This window comes from Echinops telfairi, unplaced genomic scaffold, assembly GCF_000313985.2.
Source record: "Echinops telfairi isolate 266 unplaced genomic scaffold, ASM31398v2 ScPeMD7_655;HRSCAF=1070, whole genome shotgun sequence".
NCBI lineage: Eukaryota > Metazoa > Chordata > Mammalia > Afrosoricida > Tenrecidae > Echinops > Echinops telfairi.
In genome coordinates this window covers 14048326-14075690 of record NW_022104553.1, presented here as the reverse complement: position 1 = coordinate 14075690, position 27365 = coordinate 14048326, and the positions used below count along the sequence as shown (strand labels likewise).

Genomic DNA, 27365 nt, shown 5'->3' with positions numbered 1-27365 from the left:
ATATATATATATGGTAAAAATGTCGAAAGTTCCATGTAATTATAAAACTCTGGGTGAAAAATGTTCTTTTGACTTGCGTGGCCATTAAAAATATTAATAATACCCAGTTGATCAAAGCAACGTGAATATTAGTTTGGTGGGGTTTTTTTTATAAATATTGAACACAAATATTTAAAAATACACTGGGAGTATATCTCCTGATGAACAGATGGGCTCCCCACGCCAGCAGTTCATGGTTTCGTTGTTGAACATTACTTGCTAGAAGAATGCCAGCTTGTTCCACTTGGATCTAGACTTGGATTTGAAGGAGAGAGGGAGCAGCAGTAAAAGGTGGACTGCAGACCTGAGCCACTTATTCATTTCAAGAGCAATTAAAAAATTTGTTTGGTTTGTTTTAAAATTTAGACCTCTGCCTCCATAACTTGGTGGCATCCTGGGGGCTGATAACTCTTCCAGTACTTTTTTTTTTTTTCACTCTCTTTCCCAGACCAGGTCGTTTGGGACTAAGGCACAGGACCCGGCTCTCAAGCATGAGAGCAGCCTCAGTCGTCTGGGGCGTGGCGCTAGTGTGAAAGATGAAGCAGGTGCCAACCGGGCCTGGACCCCTGGCACCAACAGGGATGAGTGTCACCCATAAGCCAGCTGTGGCTGGGTCTCAGTGGGCTGGAGATTGAGTGGGGCACAAAGGACTAGCAGAGGCTAATTTTCTGGTGCTGGGTCCAGTTTATCTTCTTGAGGAGTGGAAGCTGGGGCAGGAGTGTCCTTTTCGCCATTGAGGGACTTCTGCGGCTCACTGCTGTTGGCCAAAGGGGTCCTACTGCCCTGGGACCCCCAGCGGGTCAGGCGCTTCAAGGAGGAGTCACGGCGGGTGAGCAGAGGGGCCTGGAAGCCGGTGAAGGAGCTGCTGGTGGTGGGGCGCTTGTCTGGCAGAGAGAGAAGGCAGGGGTGAGTAAGAGCCAGGTGCAGGGAGAGGGGAGAAGTTGAGGGGCCTTGCCTTAAGCCTGGGGGAGCAGGGAACCTCTTGACCTTCAGTTCCACCTCTGTTGGCCCTGGGAAGTCTGGAGGAACCCCCTGCTCCCCTCCCTTCAGGGACCGCTCCAGGCTGTCTTCTTGCTCACCTCCAGGCTCAATGGGATGCATGAGGCGGTTCATCTGGATGTTCCAGTGTTTCACATTGGTGCTGGCCTGGCGCAGCTTCCGCTGGGCAGCCTGTGAGGGCAGGACCAGTGGGGCAGGGGTCAGGACCACAATCCACGGCAGGGGTCTTGCCCCCTTTAGGCTCACAGGCCCCAGAGAACGTGGCACAAAGGCTACTGATTTTCTCCCCAGAGAAACTGCAAGTTCATAAAGAGTTCTGAACAGAGTGTGCATCCAATTTTCAAACCAAGTTCACTGCCACTGAGTTGATTCTGACTCACAGCAACCCTATGTTTGGGGGCTCATTACCACCCCTCCCTTCAAGGAGCCCTCAATTCACTGCCATCGAGTCAATTCTGTCTCCATTCTGTAGACTGGAGCAGAACTGTCGCTGTGGGTTTCCAAGACTGTTAATGCTTTACAGGAATAGAAAATATCACCTTTCCCCCAACGGGCAGATGGTAGTTTTGAACTTCTGACCTTGGGATTAGCATCGCAACAAATAACCCATGACACCACCAGGGCTCCCAGGGTCAACTGCTAAAATATGCTAAGCATACTTATTCCCTTACTTAACTTCCATAGTAGAAGTCAACAACAAATAGAAATCTCACAAGAGGCTAAACAACCTGCCTAGGGACACACATTGAGCTCTCAACCACTGTACCCCACAGCTTTTCTGGGACCTAATGCGAGAACTGCTGCTCCAATGTTCAGCGTCATGAATTGAATTGTGTCCCCTACAACGTGTCAGCCTGATTGAGCCATGATTCTTAGTGACTTGACAGTTAATGCAATGACCTCGCTTGGCCGTTGTGTAACGTGATGACCCCTCACAATGTCACGTGATGTGATGTCACCAGCCCTCAGTTGTAAGGGCGCTAGAGTGAGATGCAACACCCTCACTCCGGTCACAGCCCCAGCTTTCCTCCGGTGTGCCCTGCATCACCTTTAATCTTGCAAGGGATTTAAAAAAAAAGAGTAGAAACGGAGGGCGCTGACTACCACTAAGAAAGCAGAGCTGGAAGTCCTCTGGATTCAGGGCTCCCATGCTGAGGCCCTCCTATACCCAGGGGAAGAAAGATGCCAAGACACATGGAGCTCTCCAAGGAATGCCAGACCCTCAGATGTTGAGAGGAGACAAGGACTTTCCCCAGAGCCAGTAGAGAAAATCTTTCCCTAGAGCTGATGCCCCCACTTTAGACTTCCACCTTCTGAAAGAGAGAGAATGCATCACTTTGGTTCAAGCCGTCCAGTTACAGGGTTTCTGTTAGAGCAGCACTCCCTAAGACACAAGCCACTAGCAGTGGGTGGTGGTGCTAGAGGGGCACTTTCCCTTTCAGTATTACATTTTTCCTGTGCTGTTGGAAAGGTTTACAATGATCAAGTAATCCAAGAGAGCAAAATTAAAAACAAAAACCAATCTCAGTAAAAACACAAGGTCAAAAATTTAAATAATTTTTTTCTTAAGTGACCCCTCTTCTTGGAGATTCAGGCTCCGGAGTGGCCCAGCTAGCTCTCAGTATCCTTGGGCCCTGCATCCCTGGATTCAACCAGGGGCGTGTTGAAAACATCAGGAGGGAAGTCAGTCAAATCAATCCCTCCAAGACCAAGAGGAAGTTCTATTTGCATAATATTTGCATAGTGTTATTAGGTGTGCTAAGTAATCCCAAACTGATTTAAAGTATAAGGGAGGAGGTACACAGGCTATATGCAAATACTATGCTATTGTATAAGGGACTTGCGCATCAACTGATTTTGGTCACCTTTAGGGGTCCTGGAGCCAATCCCCCTCTATACCAAGGATGGCTGCACAGGGACAACAAAACTAAGGTGTGGCAGGGTTGGAGGAAAAATTTTGCCCAGGCAAATAATAATAGCAAAAATAACAGCCAATGTGTCTTCAGCACTAACCACATACAAATCAAGTGTGATCTCATTTGCTCCTCACAACAATGTTCGAGATCTTCTAACGTTTGCTTATGCCCCCCAAATCCAATGTATGGGAACACCCTCCGTGGGCGCAAGCAGCCGCTGCCTCTCAGCAGCGGACCCCGCAGCCACTGAGAGATTCAGAGAGGTCAGGCAATTTGCCAGAGCCACACAGTAAGTAGGTTGGTGGCTGCCAAGGCTTGAGGGAAGACAGCCTGCTCGGGTTCAGATTCAAGCCTTCCCCCCACCAGCCTCTCCTTTCCCGCTGCCAGGCCTCACCTCCACGTCCTCGTCAGCCCTCTGCCGGTTCTGCCGCACCTCCTCCAGCTGCAGCTGGGCTTGCTGCAGGGAGCGACTCTGCTGCGCCATCTCCTGCTGCAGTTCTTCTTTCTCCTGCTGCGCCTGCTCGATGTAGCGCTCCTGGTCCTCCTTCAGCTGCATCAACTGCTTCAGCTTCTCCTCCTCCTCCTCCAGCAGTCTGCAGGGCGGAGTGCACTTGGTCCTCTGCAGCACGGAGACACCTCGCAGGTGCTCGGCCAGCAGGAGGGCAGACAGGGGATGGAGGAGCCAGGAGGGGTCCCTCGGGCCTACCTGGTCTGGGCTAGGCGCACAGACTCCTCGTCCCGCCGAGCTTTCACCTCCAGATGCAGTGCCTCCTGCAGCCGCTGCTGCATCTCCTCCAGCTCCTCGATGCGCTGCCGCTGCCGGGCAGCCTCCTCCTCCTTCAGCTCCATCTCAGCCTGCATGGAGGCACGGGCCTACGCAGGACGCAGGACGCAGAGCCAGGTCACAGGGGCACACACGGAGCGGGCGGGGGCCTGAAGCCTTCTGGGAGCGCCAAGCCAGGGCGGCAGGCACAGCTAGGCAGGGGGTGATGGTGGGATCTCCTGATCTGACTTTTCCTGACAGCCTGGCTGGGTCAGATTAATTAATAATGGTCACTGTACAGATGTCACCTGGGAGAAAGGGGCTCAGGCCACCCCTTCCTAGAATTTGCCTTAATAATAATGATTGCAATGACCCTGTTATGATTATAGCAACTGAAAAGTATTGAACATTTTACAGATATGTCCTAGGGGTTATGCCTCAGACTGGGTCTGCTAAGCACAAGGTCAGCAGTGTGAAACCACAAGCCGCTCCACTCCCCCGGAGAAAGACAAGGCTGTCTACTCCTGTAAGGTATAGACACCCACAGGGGAGCTCTACCCTGTCCTGTAGGGTCGCTGTGAGGCGACACTGATTTGATGGCAGTGAGTTTGGTTTTTGGTATTCTTCTATGGGAAGGAGCCCTGGGGTGGGGTGGGATAAGTGTTGGATTGCTAATTTTAAGGTCAGAGGTTCAAACCTAATAGCTGCTCTTTGGGAGCAAGGTGAGGCTATCTTCTCCCATAAAAACCTCTCTATAGGACACTATAAGTAGAAATCAACTAGATGGCCCTGGGCTTGGGTCGGTTGTCGTTATACCTCAAAGGAGGGACCCTGTGTCATGGTGGGTTCAGCATCAGGCTGATCAGGAAAGGCCGGTGGCTGGAACCCACCAGTCTCTGCAGGAGAAAGCGGTGGCAGTGTGCTTTCATGAAGATTTACCGCCTCGGATGCCTTACGGAGCATTCTGCTCTGTCCTGCTGGGTCACCCAGAGTCAGTGGCAATGGGTTTTTAAATATACTTCTATCAGCAAAGCTCTCTTAAAAACAAAAACAAAAAACAGCTCACTGCACGGAGTACCTTCTAACCCAATAGAATTGCTCCTGTTTCTGAGCCTGTAAATCTTTCCAGGAGCCCCTCATCCTCTCTTCTGAGACGGGTGGGTTCAAACAACTGATCTTGCGGTTAGCAGCCACGATGCCACCAGGACTTCTTATGGTACTCTTAGCACCAACATTTTGCGGACACGGAACTGAGGCACAGAGCAGCTAAAGTAACCTCCTGAGACCACCCAAGCCCCACAACCAAACCCACTGCCATCCAGTCGATTCCGACTCACAGCGACCCTATAGGACAGGGTAGAACTGCCCCTGTGGGTTTCCGAGACTGTAACTCTTTAAGGGGGGTAAAGAGAAAGCCTCATCTTTCTCCCACGGAGCAGCTGGTGGGTTTGAACTGCTGACCTTGTGGTTAGCAGCCCAAAGGTAACCACCAAACCACCAGCAGGGCTCCTAAAAGGCAGAGTTGGGGTTGAATTCATGCATCTCCGACTCCAGATCTCTTAAACCTAATTTCCTCAGCTCTCATAGGCCGCCTCCAGATCCTGCATTCCCCAAACCCCCAAATTGGTTTAACTGTAAACTGCACTCAAGTCTAGTCGATGTGGACTCATTCCGAGGCTGGAAGTCTTTAGGAGGCCCACAGCCGCAGCTTTCTCCCAGAGGAGAATCTCCCATCTTCTTGTTAGTAGTCCAACGCCTAGCCCACAGGGCAGGGCCACCAGGGCTCCTGGAGGTCTCAGCAGGCCCAGCTCTTCGCCAGGCGCCGAGCACCGCCCCTCCGCCCCAAATCTACAGTTTTCACGCCCCAGCATCCCTCATCTCCGGCATCTCTCAGCCGGGTTCCCCACTCCCTAGTGGCTCCTCAATAGGCACCCGCCCATCCACTTTCAAATCCACAGGTCCCGCCTCCACACTCGGGCTCCACCCCCGGTGCCAGGCCCTGCGCTCAGTGGTCCTCCGCCCCGGCCACGCCCCCACCAGGTCGGGGCTCCGCCCGGCCAGGTTGTGGGCCCCACCTGCTCGGCTTCGCGCAGTTGGCACTCGAGCGCCTGCTGCAGCTCCTGGTGCTGGCTGCGGCGCCGGTCCTCCTCCTCCTGCAGCAGGCGCTCGGCCTGCCGCTGGGCCTCCTGCAGCAGCTCCAGCTCCTGCAGCTTCCGCTCCTTCTCCTCCTGCAGCTGCTGCAGCCGCAGCAGCTCCTCCTCCTTGGCCGCCCGGCGCTTCTCCCGCTGCTCGCGCTGCTCGCGCCGCTTCTGCTTCAGGTCCTTGTGCAGCGACGTCTTCCCCTCGGCCTGCAGCCGGATCGCCGTCTGGATGGCTGCAGCGCGATGGCAAGAGGTCATCGCGGGGGAAGGGGCCTGAGGCGTTGCTCGGGCCCAGCTTCCCACAGGGCTCTTCCCAGGCGAGGGAGAGCCGGCGACTCGAGGACACTCACCAGCGGTCCACTCCTGGCGCTGGCGAGTGTCGGAGGCGCTCATCTCATAGGTGCGGGAGGCGGTCTTCACACAGAACATGCAGCGCTTCCCGTCGCGGTCCGGCAACACCTGCAGGGGGCAGCTGGGCTGGCCTCACTGGGGTCACAACTCAGCTCTGGGGACTCCACCTCCAGCGCCCCTCCTTTCTGGTGGACCTCTCCCACTCAGCCTGGGTGGCCTTTCTCGGATAGTTGCGGGGAGGGGCGCAGGGGCGCCTATTCATGTCCTTGGGGCTGTTTTCCGTTTGTTGGTTTTTTGGCATCTCTCTACAGAGCCTACTGAAACTGTCATTTCCCACTCGGCCACCCTACCGAGCCCAGCTGCCCCAGGGAGGCCATGGTTAAGCATTCGGCTGCTAATCAAAACGTTGGCGCTTGGAACCCATCAGCGACAAGAGAAAGGTGTAGCAGTCTGACCTGCAGACGAGAAAACGCTGCAGGGCCGCTCTGCCCTGTCCTATAGGGTCGCTCTGAGTCAGAATGGAAGGGACCTCAGTGAGCGGTGGCAATCAGTGTCAGTGTCCCCATAAGCAAGGTCAACACCGGCTACCTTGCGCTTCCTTGGACCAGTCTGTCCTGAACAAGTTCACCTTTTCCCCATCACATCGAAGATTCTTGTAGCCTTGGCTGGTGTCTGTCCCTCCCCCAAACCCACAGCACGTTCCTACAGAATCAAGGCCCCGTTTCAATGTGCAATCCCCGACAGTAGAGTCCCCAGTCCTCACTAACTTGTCGTGAACAACCCCCCTTGATTTTCAAACTCGTGGGGAATTGCTCACTGCCGACTCCTCAGCAGCAACTGGTGAGCAACCATCTGCACATGAAGCTGTTCACCTGGATTGGTAAGTAAACACAAGTAAGCCCTGCTTCCCTGGTTTTTTGGGCAATCCACCCCTGATTAGGGTTTAACACCGATCATATCTAAAGACTCCAAGACGGGGTCCTCCCTGCTTAACAACATGAATTTCCACATAGCCCTGATGGTTGAGAAATTCCCTGCTCATCTCAAGTTCATGACCTTGAAAGACAGTGGGATTTTCCCATGCACTTTCTGAAGCCTCCTCATGTTGGGAGCATGTACAGATCTGAGCTGTTCGTTTGGGGCACCGAGGCCTATCTAAGAGATGGACTCTCTGCCTTCACTAAGCTTACATGCTAGTGCGACTAATGTTGCCTTCCGGGTGCCGCGAAGTCCATTTGAATTCATGAGTGCCCAAGGGACAGAGAGGGTGGTCTGGGCTGTGATCAGTAGAGGCAGGTGGCCAGCCAGGTGTTTCTCTTGCAGAGCCCCTGAGTGGGCTCAAAGCTCTCGGTTAGCTGAATCCTTCACCATCTGCACTGCCAGGGCCCCTCGTGGAGAATAACAGCTACCACCTATTGAGCTCGGAGGGAGCCCTGGTGACGTAGGGCTTTCGGATTGGGCTGCTAACGCCAGCAGTTTGAAACCACTAGCCACTCCGGCCTTCTACTCTCATAAGCCAATTCCATCTCAGACACTCACCAGAGCAAGTCTACTCTCCTCTAAGGGAGCATCAGAATTGACTTGACGGCAGGAGTTTAGCTTTTTTTTTTTAATTTTTAGAAAATCAATTTATTGGGGCTCATACAATTCATCACAATACATAGATCAATTGTGTAAAGCACATCTATACATTTGTTGCCCTCATCATTCCCAAAATTCGCTTGCCTCTTGGGTTCCCGGAATCAGCTCATTTTCCTTTTTTCCCCCCTCCCACTCCCTTCCTTGAGTTTAGCTTTTTAAAAAATTGTTATTGAGCATAGGTTCTTGAATCCATACTAGTATTTTTTTTAAGTCATGATTTCATTTACTCTGCCCAGTAATTTTACCAGGCTGGCACTGTTAGCTTCACTTGGCAGAGAAAGAAAGTGAGGCTCTCGAGTCCAGCCCCTTGCCCGGGTCATAGTTGGCGGTGGAGCTGGGCTGTCTGCCTACATCTATCTGTGTTCTTCCCACAGTCTGCTTCCTTCGGCGACACATGGACAGACCCAAGGGAGGGAAAGGGATGGGAAGTGGGGGGAGGTGGCGTGGCGAAGGAACAGGGAGGTGTGGCGTTGTTCAAGGGGATAGAATTTCTAGAGCGTTTGGGTATGTGCTGGCTGAGCCATCTTCTCTGAAATCTTTAGCAAAATCCGCACTGTGCACCGCTGCTTTCTTATGTGATTTGTGGTTTTTGTTTTTCAAAGAGTCCTGACGTGGGTGAGAATGCCCTTGGGGTGCCCAGGTGCCTGTGTGTTTGTGGTTGACACCGTGTCGTGGTGGCTTTTCTTCATTAGTGGTCCCCCCCCACTATCCGCCCCCCCCCCTGGTCGCCTTGTCTTCACACCCTTCTAGACCCCCTCTGGGTCGCCGCCCGCCCGCCTGCTACCCGCCCAGCTCACCTCCACACAGCAGTGCGGGTCCAGCGGGATAGTGCCTCGCTGCTCCTTGCACTCTTCACTCCCAAAGTAGCAGAGGCAGCTGGGCTGCAGCTGGAACCAGCGTTCGGCCCAGTTCCTCCTCAGGTGCCCTCGCTTCCACAGGTACCCCTGGCAGGCCAGAACCAAGTCAGGGGCTTCCCGCTTACCCACGAACCCAACCCTCTCCCTGCCTCCCCTCCCTGCCCGTGGGGCCTGACCTGCTTCAGGACATCCTGGATGAGCTCCTGGTAGACCTCATGGATGGCCATGCTGAGGGTGTCCCGCCCCACGCCCCGGAGGCAGCGGCCCGAGTTGAAGAGCTCCAAGAACTGCCAGACGCTGAGCCCCCCGGTGCTCTGGGCCTCCTGGGCCTCCTGCGCCAGCAGCTCCTCCAGCTCGCCCAAGCCCAGCTCCAAGCTCATGCTGCTGAGCACCTTCTTCAGCAGGTATTCCACCTGGAGGGGGAGAAGGCCCACCTGGTGGCTGCAGCGGGCCTGGTGGTTGGCACCAACACCAGGGGGCGCTCCCAACAGCCTCCCAGGGCTTGGACCAAGGGGGTCAGGGCAGGAAAGGGGTGTGTGTGTGTGGCGGGGGGGGGTTCCGAGGATCATAAACTGCTGGTGGAGACCAGAATAGACATGCAGGAGGGCCTTCTGGTGCTCCAACCCCAATTCAGCTCTTCTTCCTCACCCTCAACCTCCAGTCTACTCGTTCGAGCCTTAAGTGAAGGGCAGAGTGAAGGGGGGAGCTCAGGGCAGGGGGGCAAAGGCAGAGACAGCGAATCATCAAAAATGCCAGAGGGGTGGAAGGGCTCGCTGGTCTAAGGTCCTCACTTTGTAAGTGGCAAAACCGAGGTCCCAGGGGGCAGTGACTCGCTCTAAGTATCACAGTCAGTTGGTGGCCATCAGAACTTGGCATCAGCTCCCCCTGATGCCATTCGGCTGGGTCCTTATTCCAAGTCCCAGTCCCCAGCCCTAAAGACCCTCCCCTTGTTGGGGGGCGAGGGACGAAAGGTGGTGGCAAGCAGGGCAGAGACAGGAAACCCGTTACACAGGAACAGGAAGTCGTGGTTGGGGTACATCCTGCTGCAGTTAGTTCACATTGCGTGTTGATCACTGCAAGTCAGCGGCCCCGGGCCTCTGGGAGGCCGCCTTGTCCTGACTGCCAGAGGCTTGGCCAGGGCAGCCACATGCCCCTTTCCCACCCGGCCGCTTCTGGAAACTCTACAGGGCTTCCACTCTGGGTTCTACTAGGTGTCGGCGCCTCCCCTCACTCTGCCCACCAACAGACACAGGGACACCAATCCGAAGCAGCTCGATAGGGCAGCTCCCCCAGCTTGCCTGCAACCATTCCATCTTGTACACACTGTTCCCTACTCTGAAGACCCCAGTTCTACACAGAGAGCCGGGTGTTCAGGGAGAAGGCAGAACGGGCAGTGGCGCGAAGACGGGAACAGAGGAGGCCTGGGAGGCGAATCTGGCCCCATCCTCTCTTGTGTTGGGGTCAGATCCCAGGGCATGTCTCTGCTGCTCTAGCTGAAAGGAGCTCCTTCCTCCTGGGGCCCAGAGCTGAGTCTGCTGGCTCCCTCTGTCTTGTAGAAGAGGGGAAGGACAAGGTCTAGAACAGCACTGCCCACCTGGAGTCACCGGATAGTCTCCTTTCCCCTCACGTAGCTTCCTTCCTGGGCCACTCCACTACCCCCAACCCCAGCCCACTGTTTGATCCCAAATGTTTTCACTGTATCATGCTCACTAATGCCCCAGTCAGCTAGCATGCATCAAGTATAATTTGCAAGTCATGATGGAGGTATGCGGGCTCTCCTGGCGGAAGGCACCTTTGCTTTGCCCTGGGCAGCAGTAGGCATGGGTAGCTTCCAGGAAGGGGAGACAGTAGAGGCAGGAGATGTGGGAAGGCACAGAAGGGGGCTTCGTGGTTTTGCTGAGGCCGGGGCCCTGGGTCCCGTTCTCTGGGGCTGCTGTTCCCCTCACCTCGTCAGGAACCATGATCAGGGGGTACTTGTCTTCCGATAAGAAGTTGAAGAGGCACCAGAGGCGGAAGGCATCCTGATTGGAGAGTAGGCTGTTCCCGTTGCTGTCCACCCGGTAGTTCTTCTTGGCCGTCAGAGTCCAACAGAGCTCATCAAAGTGCTCCTTAATGAAAGCTCCCTCCTCCACCTGCCACCAGGCCTGCACGTCAGCCTGACAGCCAATATGGCCACCTCATCCCTGTTCTACCACCAAATGAGGCTGCTACTGGGTTTCTTAGATCCATCTGTGCTTCTACTGTGCCCCCCCCACACTGCAAGTCAGGATTCTAAATTCAAGAATTCCTGAACTGATTAATAGGTAGCTAGTTGGGTCTAAGGACCCCTTTCCCAATCCCCCCCACCCCCACCACCCAAACACAAACACACACAAGTTCCTTGCCAACAGAGAAACTTGAGTTGCTTAGCCTAGGGAGACAAGGAGGGGGAGTCCAGGTGGAAGTGGACAGCCAAGGGGAGCCTGGGAAATCTGTGACAGTGGGGCAGAGCCAGGTCAATATGGGGCAGGGGACTGTGGGGAGCTGGAGAATCCTTGGCCAAGGTTACAGCTAGAAGCTGGAAGTGGGCCTAGGTATGGGAGAGGTGGAAGGTTATGGGAAGGGTAGAAATGAGGATAGAGATGTGGGGGCTTACGAGAGAGTTGAGGGGGGCCAGGAGGGGCAGGTGAGGAGGATGTAAAGGGTGGAGATAGGGGAGTAGGAAAGAGCATCAAGTCAATTCTGACTCATGGTGCCCTTGCAGGGCAGGGGTAGAACTGCCCCCATGGGTTTCTGAGACGGACACTCTTTACACGAGTAGAAAGTCTCATCTTTCTCCTGCAGAACGAATGACTGGTGGTTTCGAATCACTGCCCCAAGGGTAGAAGCCCAACGTCTAACCACTATGCCCTCTGGGCTCCTCTGAGCAGGTAAAGGGAGAATTGATTAGCAGGGAGAGATTGAATGGCAATGTACAGGGGGTGCTGGCTAAACTAGGGAAGAGAGAGCTTTTAGAAGACCCCACGGCCACCCCTCACAGCGGGGGCCTCACCTTGTCCAGGATGTACTTGTTGAGGTAGGGCATGTAGCCCTGGCTGGACACAGGACCGTCATCATCGTCTCGGAAGTGTTCCTCCAGAGCCACCGGGTCATGGGGGATGTGCAGGACCGTGTACAGGTTGTGGGACAGCACCTGAGGCAAAGTGACAGCTTGTTGTCCTGCCTTCCAACCAAAACTGAGCCAAAGGACTCACCTCCCTGCTCACCCCTGTCCCAGCTTAGTCCTCCACACACAATCGTCAACAGCACCTAGGCTACCTTGACTAAGCCATTGGTGTAAAACAAGACTCCAGAAATGGGTGGGAACGTGAAATGTTTCAACACAGCGATGTAGCGTGGGAGGTTCTTGCTCCTCTCAAATTTTGGAAGACAGCTACCTGGCCAACCGACTGTAAGAGGCACATGTAAGGTGAGCCAACAGAATGTGACAATGATTTAACGATCTCCTTAAAGTCACCTGCAAGTGACATTCTGCTGAAGGCAATTCAAAAGCAGGTGCAGCAGTCCACAAGGACCTGCCAGAAACGTAGGCTGCTTCTGAAGAGGACGTGGGACGAGGGCTATCACTGCCGCTGTCAGTGCTTGGCTGAAAGTAGACCATACCAGGAAGGTGTCCACGTGTGTGTTCCGTGACCCTGCAAAGGCATGTGACTGTGCTCAGAACCAGCTGGACACCACTGTGAAGACTGGAAATTCCACACCACCTCATTGTGCTCACGGGGAACTACGCATAGACCAGCAGACGGTCGCTCACACGGCACAAGGGGGGCTGAGGTTTCAGATCAGGAAAGGCGCGTGTCTTCCTCTCAGCATACTCAGTCAATCTGCAGACTGAGCAAGTCCTCGCAGACGCTGCATGACAGGAAGGCTCACTAGCCACCGGTGTTACACCGCTGGCACAACCTTGCTGACTGGAAGCCAGGAGCTCCCCAAACAGCGATGGAAACCGAAGACGACAGTCTTCAGTCTGGGTTTACATCGTAAAGAAAACCCAAATCCTGGCAATAAGGACAATAAACAGCAGTACAATCAAGGAAGGAAATATCGAGGCCGTCAAGGCTCGGGTTTTACTCAGATCCACAATCACTGTCCTCGGAAGCAGCAGTGAGACTCAGATGCAATGCACTGGTCTTTAGGATGTACACTGGTACAGATAGGAACTGGAAACACAGGGAATCAAGGACAGATGATCCCTTAGGACCAGTGGTGTGAGTGGCAATACCGGAGGGTGGAGGGAAGGTAGGGTGGAAAGGGGGGGACCGATGACCAAGATCTACATATAAGCCCCTCCCTGGGGGACGGAAAACAGAAAGTAGGTGAAGGGAGGCGTCCAACAGTGTAAGACATGACAAAATAATAATTTATAAACTATCAAGGGTTGTGAGGGAGGGTGGGACGGAGAGAGAGGGGAAAGATGAGGAGCTGAGACCAAGGGCTCAAGTAGAAAGCAAATGTTTAGAGAATCATGATGGCAACAAGTGTACACATGTGCTTGACACAATGGATGGATGTCTGGATTGTGTTAAGAGTTGTACACGCCTCCAAGTCAATGATTAAAAAAAATAGTTACAGTCCCAAGGGCTCAAATAGAAAGTAAATGTTGAGAAAATGATGATGGCAACCTATGTACAGATGTGCTTGATGTACGGAATGTTATGAGAGCTGTAAGAGCCCCCAATAAAATGATGACAAAACAAAGCAGACCTCTTTCAAGTGCTAAAGAGCGAAGCTGTCAGAGTGACAGCCAGGTGCGCCTGCCTCAAGTCCTGGTCCTTCGTAGTAGCCTCGTCGAGTCTGTGAGAGCTGTACAAGGCGGACGGATGGACGGACGTTCGGAGGGGAAGCGAGGCCGTTGAAGGAGGAGGCCGGGGAAGAATCTGGAGCATGCCATGAATGTCCAGAAGAACAACCAGAGCCGTCTTGGAAGACGTACAGACGCATGCTCTTTAGAAGCAAGGACGGTGAGACTTGGGGCATCTTATCAGGAGAAAGCCGTCGCTGGAGAAGGACGGGGAGCCCCTCCCCGCCCAGCAAGGTAGACCGACATGGTAGCTGCCACATTGGGCTCAAGCAAAGCAGAGGTGTTGAGGTCGGCATAGGACCAGGCAGTGTGTTCTGCTGCCCTCCAACATAGAGGGTGACTGAGTCAGAATCGGACTGGAGGGCACCCAACATTAGCAATTGTGCCCAGCACGATGCCAAGCATTTTGGATTTCTTTCCCGGAACCGTTGTTACGATCCCCAGGCTACGGATGGGGACAAAAAACCTTTGGGACCCTCAGATGTTTAGTGACCCACCCAAAATCACAGAGCTGACACAGCTGGGACTCAAACCCCCGGAGCCACACTCTGAACCCCTGCTTTAGCCACCGACATTCTCGTTCTACAGACCAGGCCCCTGAGGCTCAAGGGGTGCAGTCCCTTGTCCTAGGCCCAGCGTGACTCAGATTCACCACGGTCTGGTTCCCACAAAGAAGGCAGCCTGCCACCTCAAGAAGCACAGCTGCCGCCGGCTGAGTTGATGCGGACCCATGACAGACTGCACGTGTGTTAACGTTGAACTGCCTGTGCTCCGCAGGGTTTCCAAGCAGATCATCGGGCCTGGCTTTCCAAGCACCTCTGCATGGACTGGGATCTCCAGCCTTTCCTTCAGCAGCTGCCCAGTCTACGTTTACAGCTCCCAGGGCCTCTGCCCCAGGGTGGGGGCAGAAGCCCCACGTCTATCATTGTGGCCATCGAAGATGCAGGGCAGAGGCTGCAGCAGACTAGCACCCAGGTGCCACTGCTCCAGGAGGGCGCAGACTGTGCAGCCTTGCCCCTCAAGAGAGACTGCTGGAGAGGGTTCCCCGAGGGTCCAAGGAAAGAGGCCGGCACAATGTGGCGGGTAACAGGCGGGTTCCTCCCAGAAACCCAGGATATTGGAAGGAAGAGGTGGATCTTTGGATAAGGAGAGCGAGTCAAATGAAATCGCCCTGGCATCTTTCTATCGTCACACTTGTCACTACGAATGCATGTTTGGGGAGCAATCGGATGCTGATCTAAAGGGGGGTGGTTCAAACCCATCAGCCGCTCTGCAGGAGAAAAACGGTGGCAGTCGTTTCCATATCATTCACAGCCTTAGAAACCCTTGGTAGCCTTTCCACGCCTTCCTGTAGGGTCGCTGTGAGTTGGAATCACCTTGTTTGTATTGTGCACTCGTACTCGGTGCCAGCCACTGTACGCAGTGATTTTTAAGCCCCGCTTTTCAGTCCCTGCAATGATCCTGACACATCGCAGATATTATCATCCCCGATTTTTAGGTAATGATACTAGGAGATTTGGAGAACTTCTAAGAGTAAGTGGCAGAGCTGAGGTTGGACCGAAGTAAGGCCTCCCGATTCGAATTCTGCTCCCCCCGCCTCTCCCCACTGCTAGATTGTGAACTCTGGAGATAAGGTCTCAACTTCCTGTCCCCAGAACCTAGATCTTTCTCTGCACACACCCTCCCCCACCAAACTCACTGTCAGCGAGTTGACGTCAACCCTGGGCGTTTCTAAGACTCACTCTTCACACGCTTTCTCCCGCAGAGTGGCAGGTGGTTTTGAACTGCTAACTGTGTGGATCGCAGCCCAGCTCATAACCACTGTCCTCCGGGTTCCTGCGCGCAAAGGCAGTCCACAAATGCTGTCATAGCAGCCCAAAGTCATACACTGACGAGAGGGGGAAAGAGTCCATCAAGAAGAGAAGATCGTGTCAATCTCCACAAAGTTATGAAGGCGAATACGGTATCTCACAACAAACACAGCACATTAAATATAAAAACACAACAAATAAAATGACAACTTTTTTTGCTCTGTCTTGTTTTGTTTTTTTGTGCACATTATTATCTCTGCTGGTCTATCTAGATAAGATAGGCGGGACAAACAATCTGGAGGAGGAAACAACGGGACTGAAGGTTCTGGTGGTGGGGAGGGGGTGGTGGGCATGGGAGGGGGGGGAAGGAAGTGGGCATTAACAAACCCAGGGACGAAGGAACTAGTGATCTAAAATCGATGGCGAGGTCTGGTAGGGCTTGATCAAGGGCAATTTAACCAAAAGGAATTACTGAAACCCAAATGAAGGCTGAGCATGATAGTGGGACAAGAGGAAAGTAAAAGGAAATGGAGCAAAGAACCAGGAGGCAAAGGGCATTTATAGAAGTCTAAATGCAGATATGTACATATGTAAATATATTTATATATGACGATGGGGAAATAGATCTATATGTACATGCGTATAGGTTTAGTATTAAGGTAGCAGATGCCCATCTGTAGACAACTGGACATCCCCTTATAGAAGGGTTGCGGGGAGGAGATGAGCCAGTCAAGGTGCAGTATAGCAACAATGAAACATACAACTTTCTATTAAGGTAGCAGATGGGCATTGGGCCCCCACTCAAGTACTCCCTCAATGCAAGAATACTTTGTTCTATTAAACTGGCATTCCATGATGCTCACTTTCCTAATACAATTGCTGAAGGCAGAGTGTGTGCATAAGCAAATGTGGTGAAGAAAGCTGATGGAGCCCGGCTATCAAAAGACATAGCATCTAGAGTCTTAAAGACTTGAAGATAAACAAGTGGCCATCTAGCTCAGAAGCAACAAAGCCCACATGGAAGAAGCACACCAGCCTGTGTGACCACGAGGTGTAGAAGGGACCAAGTATCAGGCATCAAAGAACAAAAAATCATATCATTGTGAAGGAGGGGGTGTGCGGAGTGGAGACCCAAAGCCCATCTGTAGGCAATTGGAAACCCCCTTACAGAAGGGTCGCAGGGAGGAGACAAACCAGTTAAGGTGCAGTGTAGCAACGATGAAACATACAACTTTCTTCTAGTTCTTAAATGCTTCCTCCTCACCCCAGCCCCGCTATCATGATCCCAATTCTACTTTACAAATCTGACTAGACCAGAGGATGTCCACTGGTACAGATAGGAACTGGAAACACAGGGAATCCAGGACAGATCAATCCCTCATGACCACAATGAGAGTAGCGATACCAGGAGGGGAAGGGAAGGTTGGGGAGGAAGGGAGAACCAATCACAAGGATATCCATAGAAACCCCTCCCTGGGGGACGACAGAAAAGTGGGTAAAGGGAGACGTCGGACTATGTAAGACATGAACAAATAATAATAATTTATAAATTATCAAGGGTTCACGAGAGGGGTGGCGGAGAGGGAGGGGAAAAATGAGGAGCTGATACCAAGAGCTCAAGTAGAAAGCAAATGTTTTGAGAATGATGATGGCAACAAATGTACTTGACACAATGTGATAAGCGTTGTCCAAGCCCCCAATAAAATGATTTTTTTAAAATTACATTTAATGCAAAGGAGCAAGAAAAAGCACAGTGTTGATGGTTTTTTTTGGTTTTTATTAAGGGTGTTGACGGTTTTAACACATGAACACAAGCACTGCACGTTGCCTGACCACGTGGCGCCACCACCCTTTGTGTCCAAGGAGAGAGGCGACGCGTGGCTCACCCTCGGGGCCGGGCAGGCTTTTTCAAGTCAGATTTTCAGTGCGGTTATCGAGCAAAGTTGTGAACATACTCACACTTTGCTGTTCTGAGTCATGGCAAGGTTGAGCTTGGAGCTGTCCAACAAGTTTGGATCACTGTCTATGGAGCGCCCGCATGGAGTCTACCCAGGGTTCGCTCCCTGCCCGCATGGAAAACGCTAGTTTTTTAATCCAGCACACCGACAATGGTGCAAACGATGGGCAATATCAAGTGGTGAAGAGATTGTGGTGAAATGCAGACTCAGCTGTCCTGGTGGTGAGGTGTCAACAGGTCCAGTCTTTCTGGAGGGCAAGACTGCCAAACTCTAGAGGGGCACGACCTTTGCCGCAGCTCTCCTAACCAGCTGCTCAGGGGTCAGCCTCACGTGTACAAGGATGCTCCTGGTAGCCCTGTTTCTTTTCTTTCTTTTACTAAATTAAATACTTTTACTGGGGGCTCTTTTTTTTTTCTAATTTTATTAGGGGCTCATACAACTCTTATCACAATCCATACATACATCAATTGTGTAAAGTGCATTTGTACATTCATTGACCTCATCATTCTCAAAACATTTCCTCTCCACTTAAGCCCCTGGCATTAGGTCCTCATTTTTCCCCTCCCTCCCCGCTCCCTCCTCCCCCATGAGCCTTTGATAATTTATAAATTGTTATTTTGTCATATCTTGCCCTGTCCGATGTCTCCCTTCACTCACTTTTCTGTTGTCCCTCCCCCAGGTAGGAGGTCACATATAGTTCCTTGTAATCGGTTCCCTCTTTCCAACCCACTCTCCCTCTACCCTCCCAGTATCGCCACTCACACCACTGGTCCTGTAGGGATCATCCACCCTGGATTCCCTGTATTTCCAGTTCCTATCTGTACCAGTGTACATCCTCTGGTCTAGCCAGACTTGCAAGGTCGAATTCGTATCATGACAGAGGGAGCGGGGAGGAAGCATTTAGGAACTAGAGGAAAGTTGTATGTTTCATCGTTGTTACATTGCACCCTGACTGGCTCGTCTCCCAGAGACCCCTCTGCAAGGGGATCTCCAGTGGCCTACTCCTGGGCTTTGGGTCTGCACTCCGCACTTCACAGGGGGCTCTTACATCTCTTATCACAAACCATCCATCCATCCATCCATCGTGTCAAGCACATTTGCTGCCATCATCATTTTCTTTTCTTTCTTTTGTATTTGGTGCCGCATCATTTTCAAAGTTTTCTCTTCCTACTGAGCCCCTGATATCAGCTCCCCATTTCTTCCCCCTCCCTCATGAACCCTTGATAAGTTATAGATTATTATGTTCATATCTTACATCATCCTCCGTTGCCCCTCACCCACTTTTCCATTTTTCGTCCCCCTGGGAGGGGGTTCTAGGTTGATCCTTGTGATCGATTCCCCCTTTCTCCCCCCACCCAGCACTGTTTCTAATGTGAAGAAATGGAGGCCCCTGAGTCTCCTTCAATAAGGAACAGTCCCACAGGGAAGATACACCACATCATGAGCCATTCCGCATGATTGGGAAGCTAATAGTCCTGGCACTTGTGTGATAAGGGACCAGGAACTCGACTTCTCCCAGATCTCTAGGAGGAGGGGAATAATGACTGCTTGTTATGGGTTGATCTGTGTCCTCCCCACCACCCAACTATGTGTCACTTTGACGGAGTCCTGATTCTCAGTGGTTTGACATTTCTGTCGTGAGATCATCTGGCATTGTGTAATAATGTAACCATCCCCCATGGCAAGCTCTCATGTGAACAACCAATCAACTGTCAGGGGACTCGGGTGGGCTGCAAAACCCTTATCCAGGTCACCCTGGGTTTCCTTGGGTGTGGCCTGCATCACCTTTCAGATTACAAGAGATCGAAGTGGAGAGAAGCAAGCAGAGAAAGGGGGACTTCAGCAGGGCGGAGAAGGACGAGCTGGAGGTGGGCAGAGTGTTTCCTTGGGGCCCGGGGTTCCTGTGCTAAGAGGCTCCTAGACTCGGGGGAAGATTGAAGCCAAGACACAGGGAGGTCTCCACCGAATGTCAGGCCTCCAGATACTGGAAGGAGATAAAGAGCACCTTTCCCCAGAGCTGATGGAGAAAGAACATGTTTCCCCTAGAGCCGGTGCCCTGAATTCAAATGGATAAACCTGTGAGAGAATCAAACGTATGTGTTCAAGTCATCTGTGTGAGGTACTTCTATCCTAGCAGGGCCAGTCCAATAGCTAAGATAGAAGTTGGTACCAGGAGTAGGGTGGTACCCTAACAGATACCTGAAATACGGAAAGTTTTATATTGGGTAATGAGTGGAGACTTGAATAGTTTTAAGGCGCCTCGTAGCAAAAGCCGGCACTGCCTTGCAGAAACTGTTGGTGGGATTATGGATGTCAAAGGTTACGGCGGTGAGGGCAGCAGGAGGTGAGAAGACCTGTAACACTGGAGGTGGTTTAGATGGAAAGAAGCAATGGTAGAGAAACAGCAGGAGCAGAACCAGGAGACTGACCTGAGACGTGTAGGAGCCGACCTACAGAGGGAGAGAGTTGACTGCCTTTAGGTGGGGGGCTTCCTGGCAGAGTGGGGTGTCTCTGAGCACTAACCAACAGAGCTAAAAAGGGTTGTAGCTTTCCTGAGCAGGACAGTGGTACGGCTAGGCCAAGAGGTCAAGGATCTAAGAAGCAGAAATTTAAGAGACAAGGAGCACAGGAAGCAGAGCGACCTCAGTCTCAAAAGACCATGACCTCTGGGATCCAAAAAGGATGGAATTATGCCCTGCTGGGTCTCAAAGGAGGTCGTTACATGTTCGGCTATGATCCGCAAGGTCAGCGGTTCAAAACCACCACGGGTTCCGTGGAAGAAAGACAGGGCTTTCTACTTCTGTAAACAATTACAGTCTGTGAAACTCAGTGGGGCAGTTCTGCCCCTCCTCTCAGGGTCGCTATACATCAGCAATGACTAGATGGGGGTGAGTCTGGTTTGGGTCTCAAAGGGTGGAGCCATGGCCTGCAACGTTTCAGATTGTCAGCAACTTGGTTCCGAAGCATGGGGCTTCCGATCGTGAATGCCGGGTGTGTGAGATTGGAGGTACTACCCAAAGCTGAGGGAGGGGGGCCGCCATGCTGAAGGGATAGAAGAATGGGGTCTGCTGGGGCCAAGGGGTGGGGTCACCATTTACTTGGACTAGGAGAATGGGCCACTCCAAGCCATCCCATGGGCTTGGAAGGTTGGGTTGAAGCCAGAGAGCAAGGCAGCACGTAGAGTTGGAGGGAAGGCTCATGGCTTAGGTGGTCTCAGAGCACAGAGGGTTCGTTCAAGCCTTGATGGTTAATGAACATTGTTCTGTTGGGCTTTTGACTTGCTTAGCGCCCGCTATCACTTCATTCTCTTCCGTTTTCCCCACTTGCAATGGAAACGACTATGCTGTGCTTCTTCTACCACTGTACGTTGTAAGCAGACAACCAGTATTTCAAACTGGCAGATGAACAGGAATTTTGTCCCAGGATGGAACTTGGATGTGGTTAAAGAGTTTTAGGATGATCGGATAAAACTCTTGTATGTATCAAGGACTTTAGTTTAGCTGGGCTGTGAATCTCCACTTGGTAGTTACGGAATGATGTCATTATCCCCGATGATGTGATCAGCCAATCAGTTGTAAGGGGATTAGCTTGGGATACAAGATTCTCTTTTGGGTTACACTCTTGATCAGATGTAAGGGGTTGTTTCCCAGGGTGGGGCTGCATCCTCTTTTATCTTATAAGTGATAAAAGGAGACAGAGTGAGCAGAGCAAAGGTGACCAGTACCACCCAGAAAGAAGAGCTGGGAAGTAGAGCATGTCTTGTGGATTGGGGGTCCTTGTGCTGAGAACCTCCTAAACTGGGGGGGTGGGGGGGGATGGATGCCAAGAAACATGAGCTCTCCAAGGATCTGGACTCACAGATGATAAAAGAGCTTACTAGAGTAAGTCTTCCCCTAGTAGGTGGTCTGAATTTCAGACCTCTGGTCTCCTAAACTATGAGAGTATAAATGTTTGTTTAATCCATCCAACTACGGCATTCCTGTTACAGTAGCATTAGCTAATTACACAGTTCACTGTTTTGACACAGTCTCTGGTACATGACCTATTGCTAAATGGAAGTTGTGTCTTTTTTTTTTTAATTAAAAAATTTGTATGAGCCTTTAATTTGTGATTATTCATTATAAATCAATTTTTACATGTTGCTTCAAATGAAGTTTTTCAAGAATAAAAATCTGCCTGCATTGACAAAAAAAAATTGCATGAGCAAACATGGAATTATACATGGGGATTTCAAAAAGTTCATAAAAAAATCCCATTATTTGGGGAGGGGGAAAATGTATATATATGCAAATTCAAGTATTAAATACCTATAAAACCAATATGTTGTAAAGATTAAGTGTAATCATATGAAATGATAGGAGGTCACCAATTTCTGGAGGTTCAACCTAGTATGCATATTTGTACACAGAAAAAGGGATCATTTCTGGAGAGGGCTGGAGAGCATCCGAGAGAATTTCATTTTCTTTAACATTAAATTCTTCTTGCTCTTTGGATTTTTTTGAGTCAGGAGCAAGTGTTACTTTGAAATACTTTGAAAATAAATGTCATCCTCTTGAAAATTCTATTCTTCTGTATGATTTTTTTCCCCTCTAACCAGGAGCACGTTGCTTTTGTGACAAAATTTTAAGAGACGCAAGGATGGCAGTGGTTGCTGTTACTAACGTGCACTGCCATTCCGGTGCCCGTGCCGCTACAGTGCCCTTTCACAGTCTGTCTTCCCATGGCTGGTGTTCTACATTCCTCCAGGGCAGGAAGACCTGGAATCCCAAGCCAGATTCCAGAGCTCCCTACAGCCACTCCACCAGCTGTCCCATGCTGAGTCTTTTGGACAGGCTTCTCAAATCTACCTAAAAGGCTCCTTCAGTGGCTTCCCTTTATCTTCCAAGTAAAGGCTGGAGACCTTAAAGAGGCCCTCTGGGCCATGTGACCTGGCCAGCCAGGCACCTTCTTTGATCTTGTCTTGCTCAGTCTTCCGGGCCCAGCCGACCTGCTGTTCTCCGAGCAGGCCGGGCCCACTCCTGCACAGGGCCTGTGCATGTGCTGTGCCCTGCGTCTGCAGCACAGCTTTACCCAGGTGACCACGCGGCTCACTCGCTCCCCTGGTCCTGAGTCAACGGCGCTTTCTCAGGAAGGCCTCTCCCAGAGATCGATCACCTTCTTCTCCACAACAGAACTCCCTACCGCCACACATGCCCACTCCCTAATCACGGTTTTATTTCTTCAGTGCCACCTATCATCTTCCATCACACTGCCCGTTTCACTTATTTGGTTAGTCTACCATGTCTGACCGAATGTGGGCACCACAAGGGGCAGGAGACTTGCCCTGTAGATTTCCTGCTCTATCACAGGAGCTGACACTCTGGATTCTCTGTGGGATGAACGGGGTGAAAAGACCTTCTTGGGAGGAGTAGGGGAATTTGAAAAATCCCATAATGTCTGACAGACATGGACCGACTGTCTTTAAGCAAATAAACTCCACTGGGCCTCAGTTTTCCTATCTCTAAAAAGGGTGCTGAAGGGTCTCACCTGCATCTCAGAATAGGACTTGCCACACAGCTAGTGTTTCAGGTATGTCAGAAGCTCCTCACATTGGCTCCTGGCCCACACTGTCGTCAAACACCCACTTGGCCCGTTTCCCAGACCTGAACCTCTGGACATGGACTCTGAAAAGGCTCTGCCCCCTGCGAGCTGTCAGGGTCAGGGAGGAATTACTGGCCCCAGACAAGCAGGCTCAGGCATTCTCCCCAGGCCTCAGCCAGCCAGGCTTCCTGTGGTGGAGTGCTGGTTGGGGGTGGGGGAGGAGAGGGCGTGAGCAGGGGAGGGGTCATGCTGGAAGGAAATGGCCTGGGTGGAGGCCAGTGAGGAGGCACAGAAGCTCACCTGCTGATCTCAATCAGTCCTCAGCCCAGGAGGTCGGGACTCCCATTAGCCTCAGCCCACAGATGAGAAAATCGAGGCTCAGAGAGGTCCAGGCTTTTGCCCAAGGTTGGACTCCAAAGCCCAGCTTGCTGCTGGTCAGGCAGCACAGTCACCTGGGGCGCTGATGAAACTGAAATAACCGGCCCCACCTAGCCCTCCTGACTCAGAGTTTCCAGGTGTGGGGTCTGTACTTTCCACAGGTTGCCTGGGGGATTTTGATGTTCGGCTAGGAAGCACCACCCCACGGAGGTCATCTGACCCAGTGACAGGCTCGGGCCCCCTCAGAGAGAATTCCCACACTCCTCCCCACCGACAGGCCGCCCGTCTCTGGTTTGGCAGCTGTCCACATTTCAAAGGCTTCATGTATTCATGGGGAGGTAGTTCTCTGGGCTTGGAGTTCCCTAAAACTCAAGTCCTGGGGTGGGGACTAGTGTCAGGCCCTTACTGAGCCTCGCTGGTACGGACCGATGAGGAGTTGCCAGATGGGAGAGAGGGTCTGAGAACCCAAAAAAGGCCCAGTCGTGACTGCAGAGAACAGGAATAACGCCTCTCTCCTAGGTGGACGGCAGTTTTCAAACGTCGCTAGGGGCTATGTGGTCCTTTTGAAAAAACACAAATGCTTTTAAAAGAATTACTGACTGGACTTTCTCAACCAGTAGGTACTAAAGAATGTCACCTTATCATGAGGAAGAGTGCTGGGGATTTCAATAGGTTGGGAATCTCTGGATTGATCAGCCGCATGTCTTCTGGAAGCAAGAAGGGCCAGCGCGGTTGGGCATGGCCCTCAAAGGAAAGACTCAAAAGAAAACCCACTCAAAGCCACCGTGTCGATGCCAACTCATAGTGACCCTAGAGGACAGGGTAGAACTGTAACTCTTTACAGGAGTAAAGAGCCTCCTCTTTCTCCCAAGGAGCAGCTGGTGGTTTCGAACAGTTGCCCTGGTGGCTAGCAGACCAGTGCATATCCACTCTGCCACCAGGGCTCCTAAAGGAAAGACAAAGACAAAGGCAGGTGGCATCAAGGACCACTTGCAATTATTTGTGGGTATTTTTATTTTGATGTTTTTAGGAGGGTGGATGGCTTGGCAACCACCCAACCCAACCCTGTTTTGCAGATGAGAAGCCCAGAGAGGGACAGTGGCTTGCCCCAGGTGACCCAGCCGGGGAGCAGTCTAGGCCCAAGACCAGTACTCTGCACATCGTTAAATCCAACTCCTCCGCTGCCTGCACCCTCCCTTCAATACTAGGAGACACAAAGCATGTGGGGTCAGGGCACAGAGGAGAGCCCCAGCAGCAGGTTCTTGGACTGGCATTGTTCTTAACTTCCTCCAACCAAGGGGAAGACTAGCTCCCTCCCCGGAAGAGGAGGGGCCTGCGGCTCAAAGAGACTATCAGTGGGCAAAAGACCTTCCTGGGGCACCAGGATTGATTGCCCTGAATGCCAACTAGGGGTTCAGGAGCTTGGGAAACTTGGTGGAACTAAGGAGGGATGTCCCCTGCATGGTGCCCTCGCCCTGGCCCTCAGGGGAAGTGCTGGAGCTGTTGCTTTGGAAGAGCCCCTCACCTCACGCTGCACACACAGTCCTCGCAAAGGTCCCCAGGGACCCAAGCCCACGTCTTCAGCTCTCAGCCCCGACCAGTGGGAGAGAAGGAAGGGGGTCAAAGGGTTGGCAGATCCCCGCCAGGTCAGAAACCAAAGTGGTGTTCCTAAATTCTTCTGGGATTCTGGGAATAGCCCTCAACCTCAGAGAAGTTCTTTGTGGCCTAATGAAGTCCAGTCTCGGGCAGCTGTGCCATTCCCATCAGTCCATGGTGAATGTTCTCAACCCACTGAGCCAAGGTCACCAGAGTTAAAAAATAATTCCAAGAGAGCTGAACTCTTCTGATCTCTCCCCCAAGCCTTCGCTTTGCTAGGAAAACAATGCTAGCTCCCTGGCTTTCTCTCGCAGGGTGGGCTCTCCAGCAGCGGCAGCCCCTCCACCGGCACATCGGGGAGCAGATGCTGATCTCCTGGCCCTCACCACTGAGGGGCCCCAAGGCCAGGGGTAATTTTGACAAGACCAGGCTAACCCCAAGATCTTTTCCCCTCTCCTCTTTTCTGGGGAGGAGGGTCAGCCCTGCTAGCCTCTCTTGCTCATCGTCTTCTTCCTCTGTCTTCTCACCCCTTCTCTACTGCTCCTTGGATCTTTCGGGCATCCCCACCCTGAACACCGTCACAAGTCCGCCCACCCCAGCATCTACCAGTATGGCTTTGGGGGAGAACCGCCTCCCCATCATTTTCTCCTACGCAGAGGCCCTGCTATTTCTGCTGCACGCCTCTCCTGGCCCCTGAGACTCCCACAGGGAGCTCGGAGTCCCAGAGGGGAACATTTCTGGGGAAGACATCCGCCCCTAGTCCTGTGTGAACCAGAAGTGCCGACAACAGTGTGCTCAAGACCGAGCTGGGAGGTGCAAGGATTCCGCAGAGAATTCTCTCGGAAGATGTTCAACCCTTTTATTTGCTGTGGGGGTGAGGGGGCTGGGCATTAGTTCAGGTAAAGATCAAGACAGAGGTTCAAGCTATGGGGTTCTTACAGACACCAGGGAAAAGGGAGCCGACCACTCTATATGTGATGGATGCAGGGGCCACAGGTAATGGAGGCGGCAGGTGGGGTGAGGATGGATGGTACTTGTGAGACAATAAGCCAGAGGGGTTGGGAGTATTGTGGCGAGTCATTAATTAAGGGTGGGTGAGGGCCTCATTTTTGGCATGGCTGCACTTTGAACGATCTGGGTTATTTCCATCTATACTGGGACCTACCTAGACGACCTGATCTGTAGTGAAGGTTTGAAGGAGGTTGGAAGGAAAAGCCTGTCTGTACGAGCTCTCTCAGTAACCCCAGGTGCTCACTAGTCCCGCTAAGGGATGCATTATGAGACAGGACCAGTTGGGTCCAAGGGAAGCCAAGTGTGTCGGGGGAGGTTGGAGTAGTCGGGTGGGCTGCTTCTGACCGTCCTGTTCACCTCTCAGGTGGACAGGCACCTGCTACGCTGGTGCTGAGTGAGAATGGAGGTTTCCAGGGGTGCACCGCTCCTTTGAGGGGATGCTGGGGGCCAGAGCAATAATACTTGGTGGAGTGAGCGACTGAGTCCAGAAGGCTGGGGCCTCCTCTGCTCCTTTCCTCCAGTGGCCCTTGGTTCCAGTCCCCTAGGGCCCTGCTTCCTCGCCAGGAAGTAGGGTCTTTTGTGCCACTAACTAGGTGGGTGGGGATGGCAGAACTAACCCAGAACTGGGGGAGGGAAGAGGAAGAGAAACTCTTTGGCCATTTGATACACTCGATGGAAATCCTGCCCCTTCCCTTCCTGGGGTCCCAGGCCTAAGGTCACTTTCAGGGGAGTGGGATGTGTGTGTGTGTTGGGTACCAACACAACGAGGGCCTGAGTCCACACCCCTCTTTCTAGCTCTGTCCTGTCGGGGGTGGGGGGGGACACACGGACCGAGGGGGTTGTAGAGAGGGGCAAGGTTGTTGGGAGGGGCCCATTCAGGATTCAGCCACTCTCACTCTCTTGCCCATGGCTGGTGGTCCACCAGCCTAGTTTGGGCCGGGGACAGACCCTTCCTGCCTCTCTGGGCCCGGGAGGAAGTGACTGACAGTGCAGGCTAACTGTCTCTCCAAGGCCCGCGGCGGAGAAAGCAGTAACAGGAAGGAGCACAGGGTGCGTGCCCCAGCATGAATCCGTGTGTGCTCATCACCCGGAGCGGAGCCTGGCCTGTGGCCTGGCCCTCGGCTCCCACAAGCCTCTCCACACTGTCCCCAGCCAGGCTCCGGGTCAGGGTGGCATCTCTATGTGCACCTCTGAATAGGGGTGCAACAGCATCCCCAGGCCATGCTGGCCGTTACCCGGCACTGTCCCCCATGCCTCTCGGGCCGGCCGGGGCCTTGGGAGGGCTGGATGTGCCCCGAGTCCGAGCAGCCGGGTGGCAGAGGCTGCGGAGGGCGTTCGGAGGCTTGCCCCCGGGCCCCGGGTGCCCCTCACCTTGAGCTGAGACTTGGAGACCTTGCCGCTCTTCTCCACGTCCAGCGCGGTGAAGGCGTACCAGATGGACTTGAGCAGCTCCTTGCGCAGGGCCATGGCTGAGGCGCCCGCCC

The 27365-nt window shown here is 52.7% G+C and overlaps 1 protein-coding gene across 1 annotated transcript; it reads right to left on the bottom strand.

Moving 5' to 3' along the window:
- On the bottom strand, positions 1-27348 carry DEF6 (DEF6 guanine nucleotide exchange factor). The gene is made up of 11 exons (XM_004717224.2): positions 27253-27348; positions 11739-11879; positions 10654-10839; positions 8884-9120; positions 8648-8794; positions 6209-6317; positions 5793-6091; positions 3661-3827; positions 3349-3547; positions 1119-1209; positions 1-923 (listed from the first exon to the last, which is right to left on the bottom strand). Exons 1-11 carry the CDS (start codon positions 27346-27348, stop codon positions 700-702), a joined length of 1896 nt encoding a protein of 631 aa, XP_004717281.1. The 3' UTR covers positions 1-699.
- Positions 27349-27365: the final 17 nt, after the last annotated feature.

Bases quoted from the DNA above. Each gene is read 5' to 3' on its own strand.
- DEF6 (XM_004717224.2), bottom strand. From the start codon at position 27,348: ATGGCCCTGCGCAAGGAGCTGCTCAAGTCCATCTGGTACGCCTTCACC. The intron at 3,828-5,792 runs GTGGGGCCCACA...CGTCCTGCGTAG, and splicing joins AACTGCGCGAAGCCGAGCAG to GCCCGTGCCTCCATGCAGGC. The intron at 924-1,118 runs GTGAGCAAGAAG...TCTCTCTGCCAG, and splicing joins GCATCCCATTGAGCCTGGAG to ACAAGCGCCCCACCACCAGC.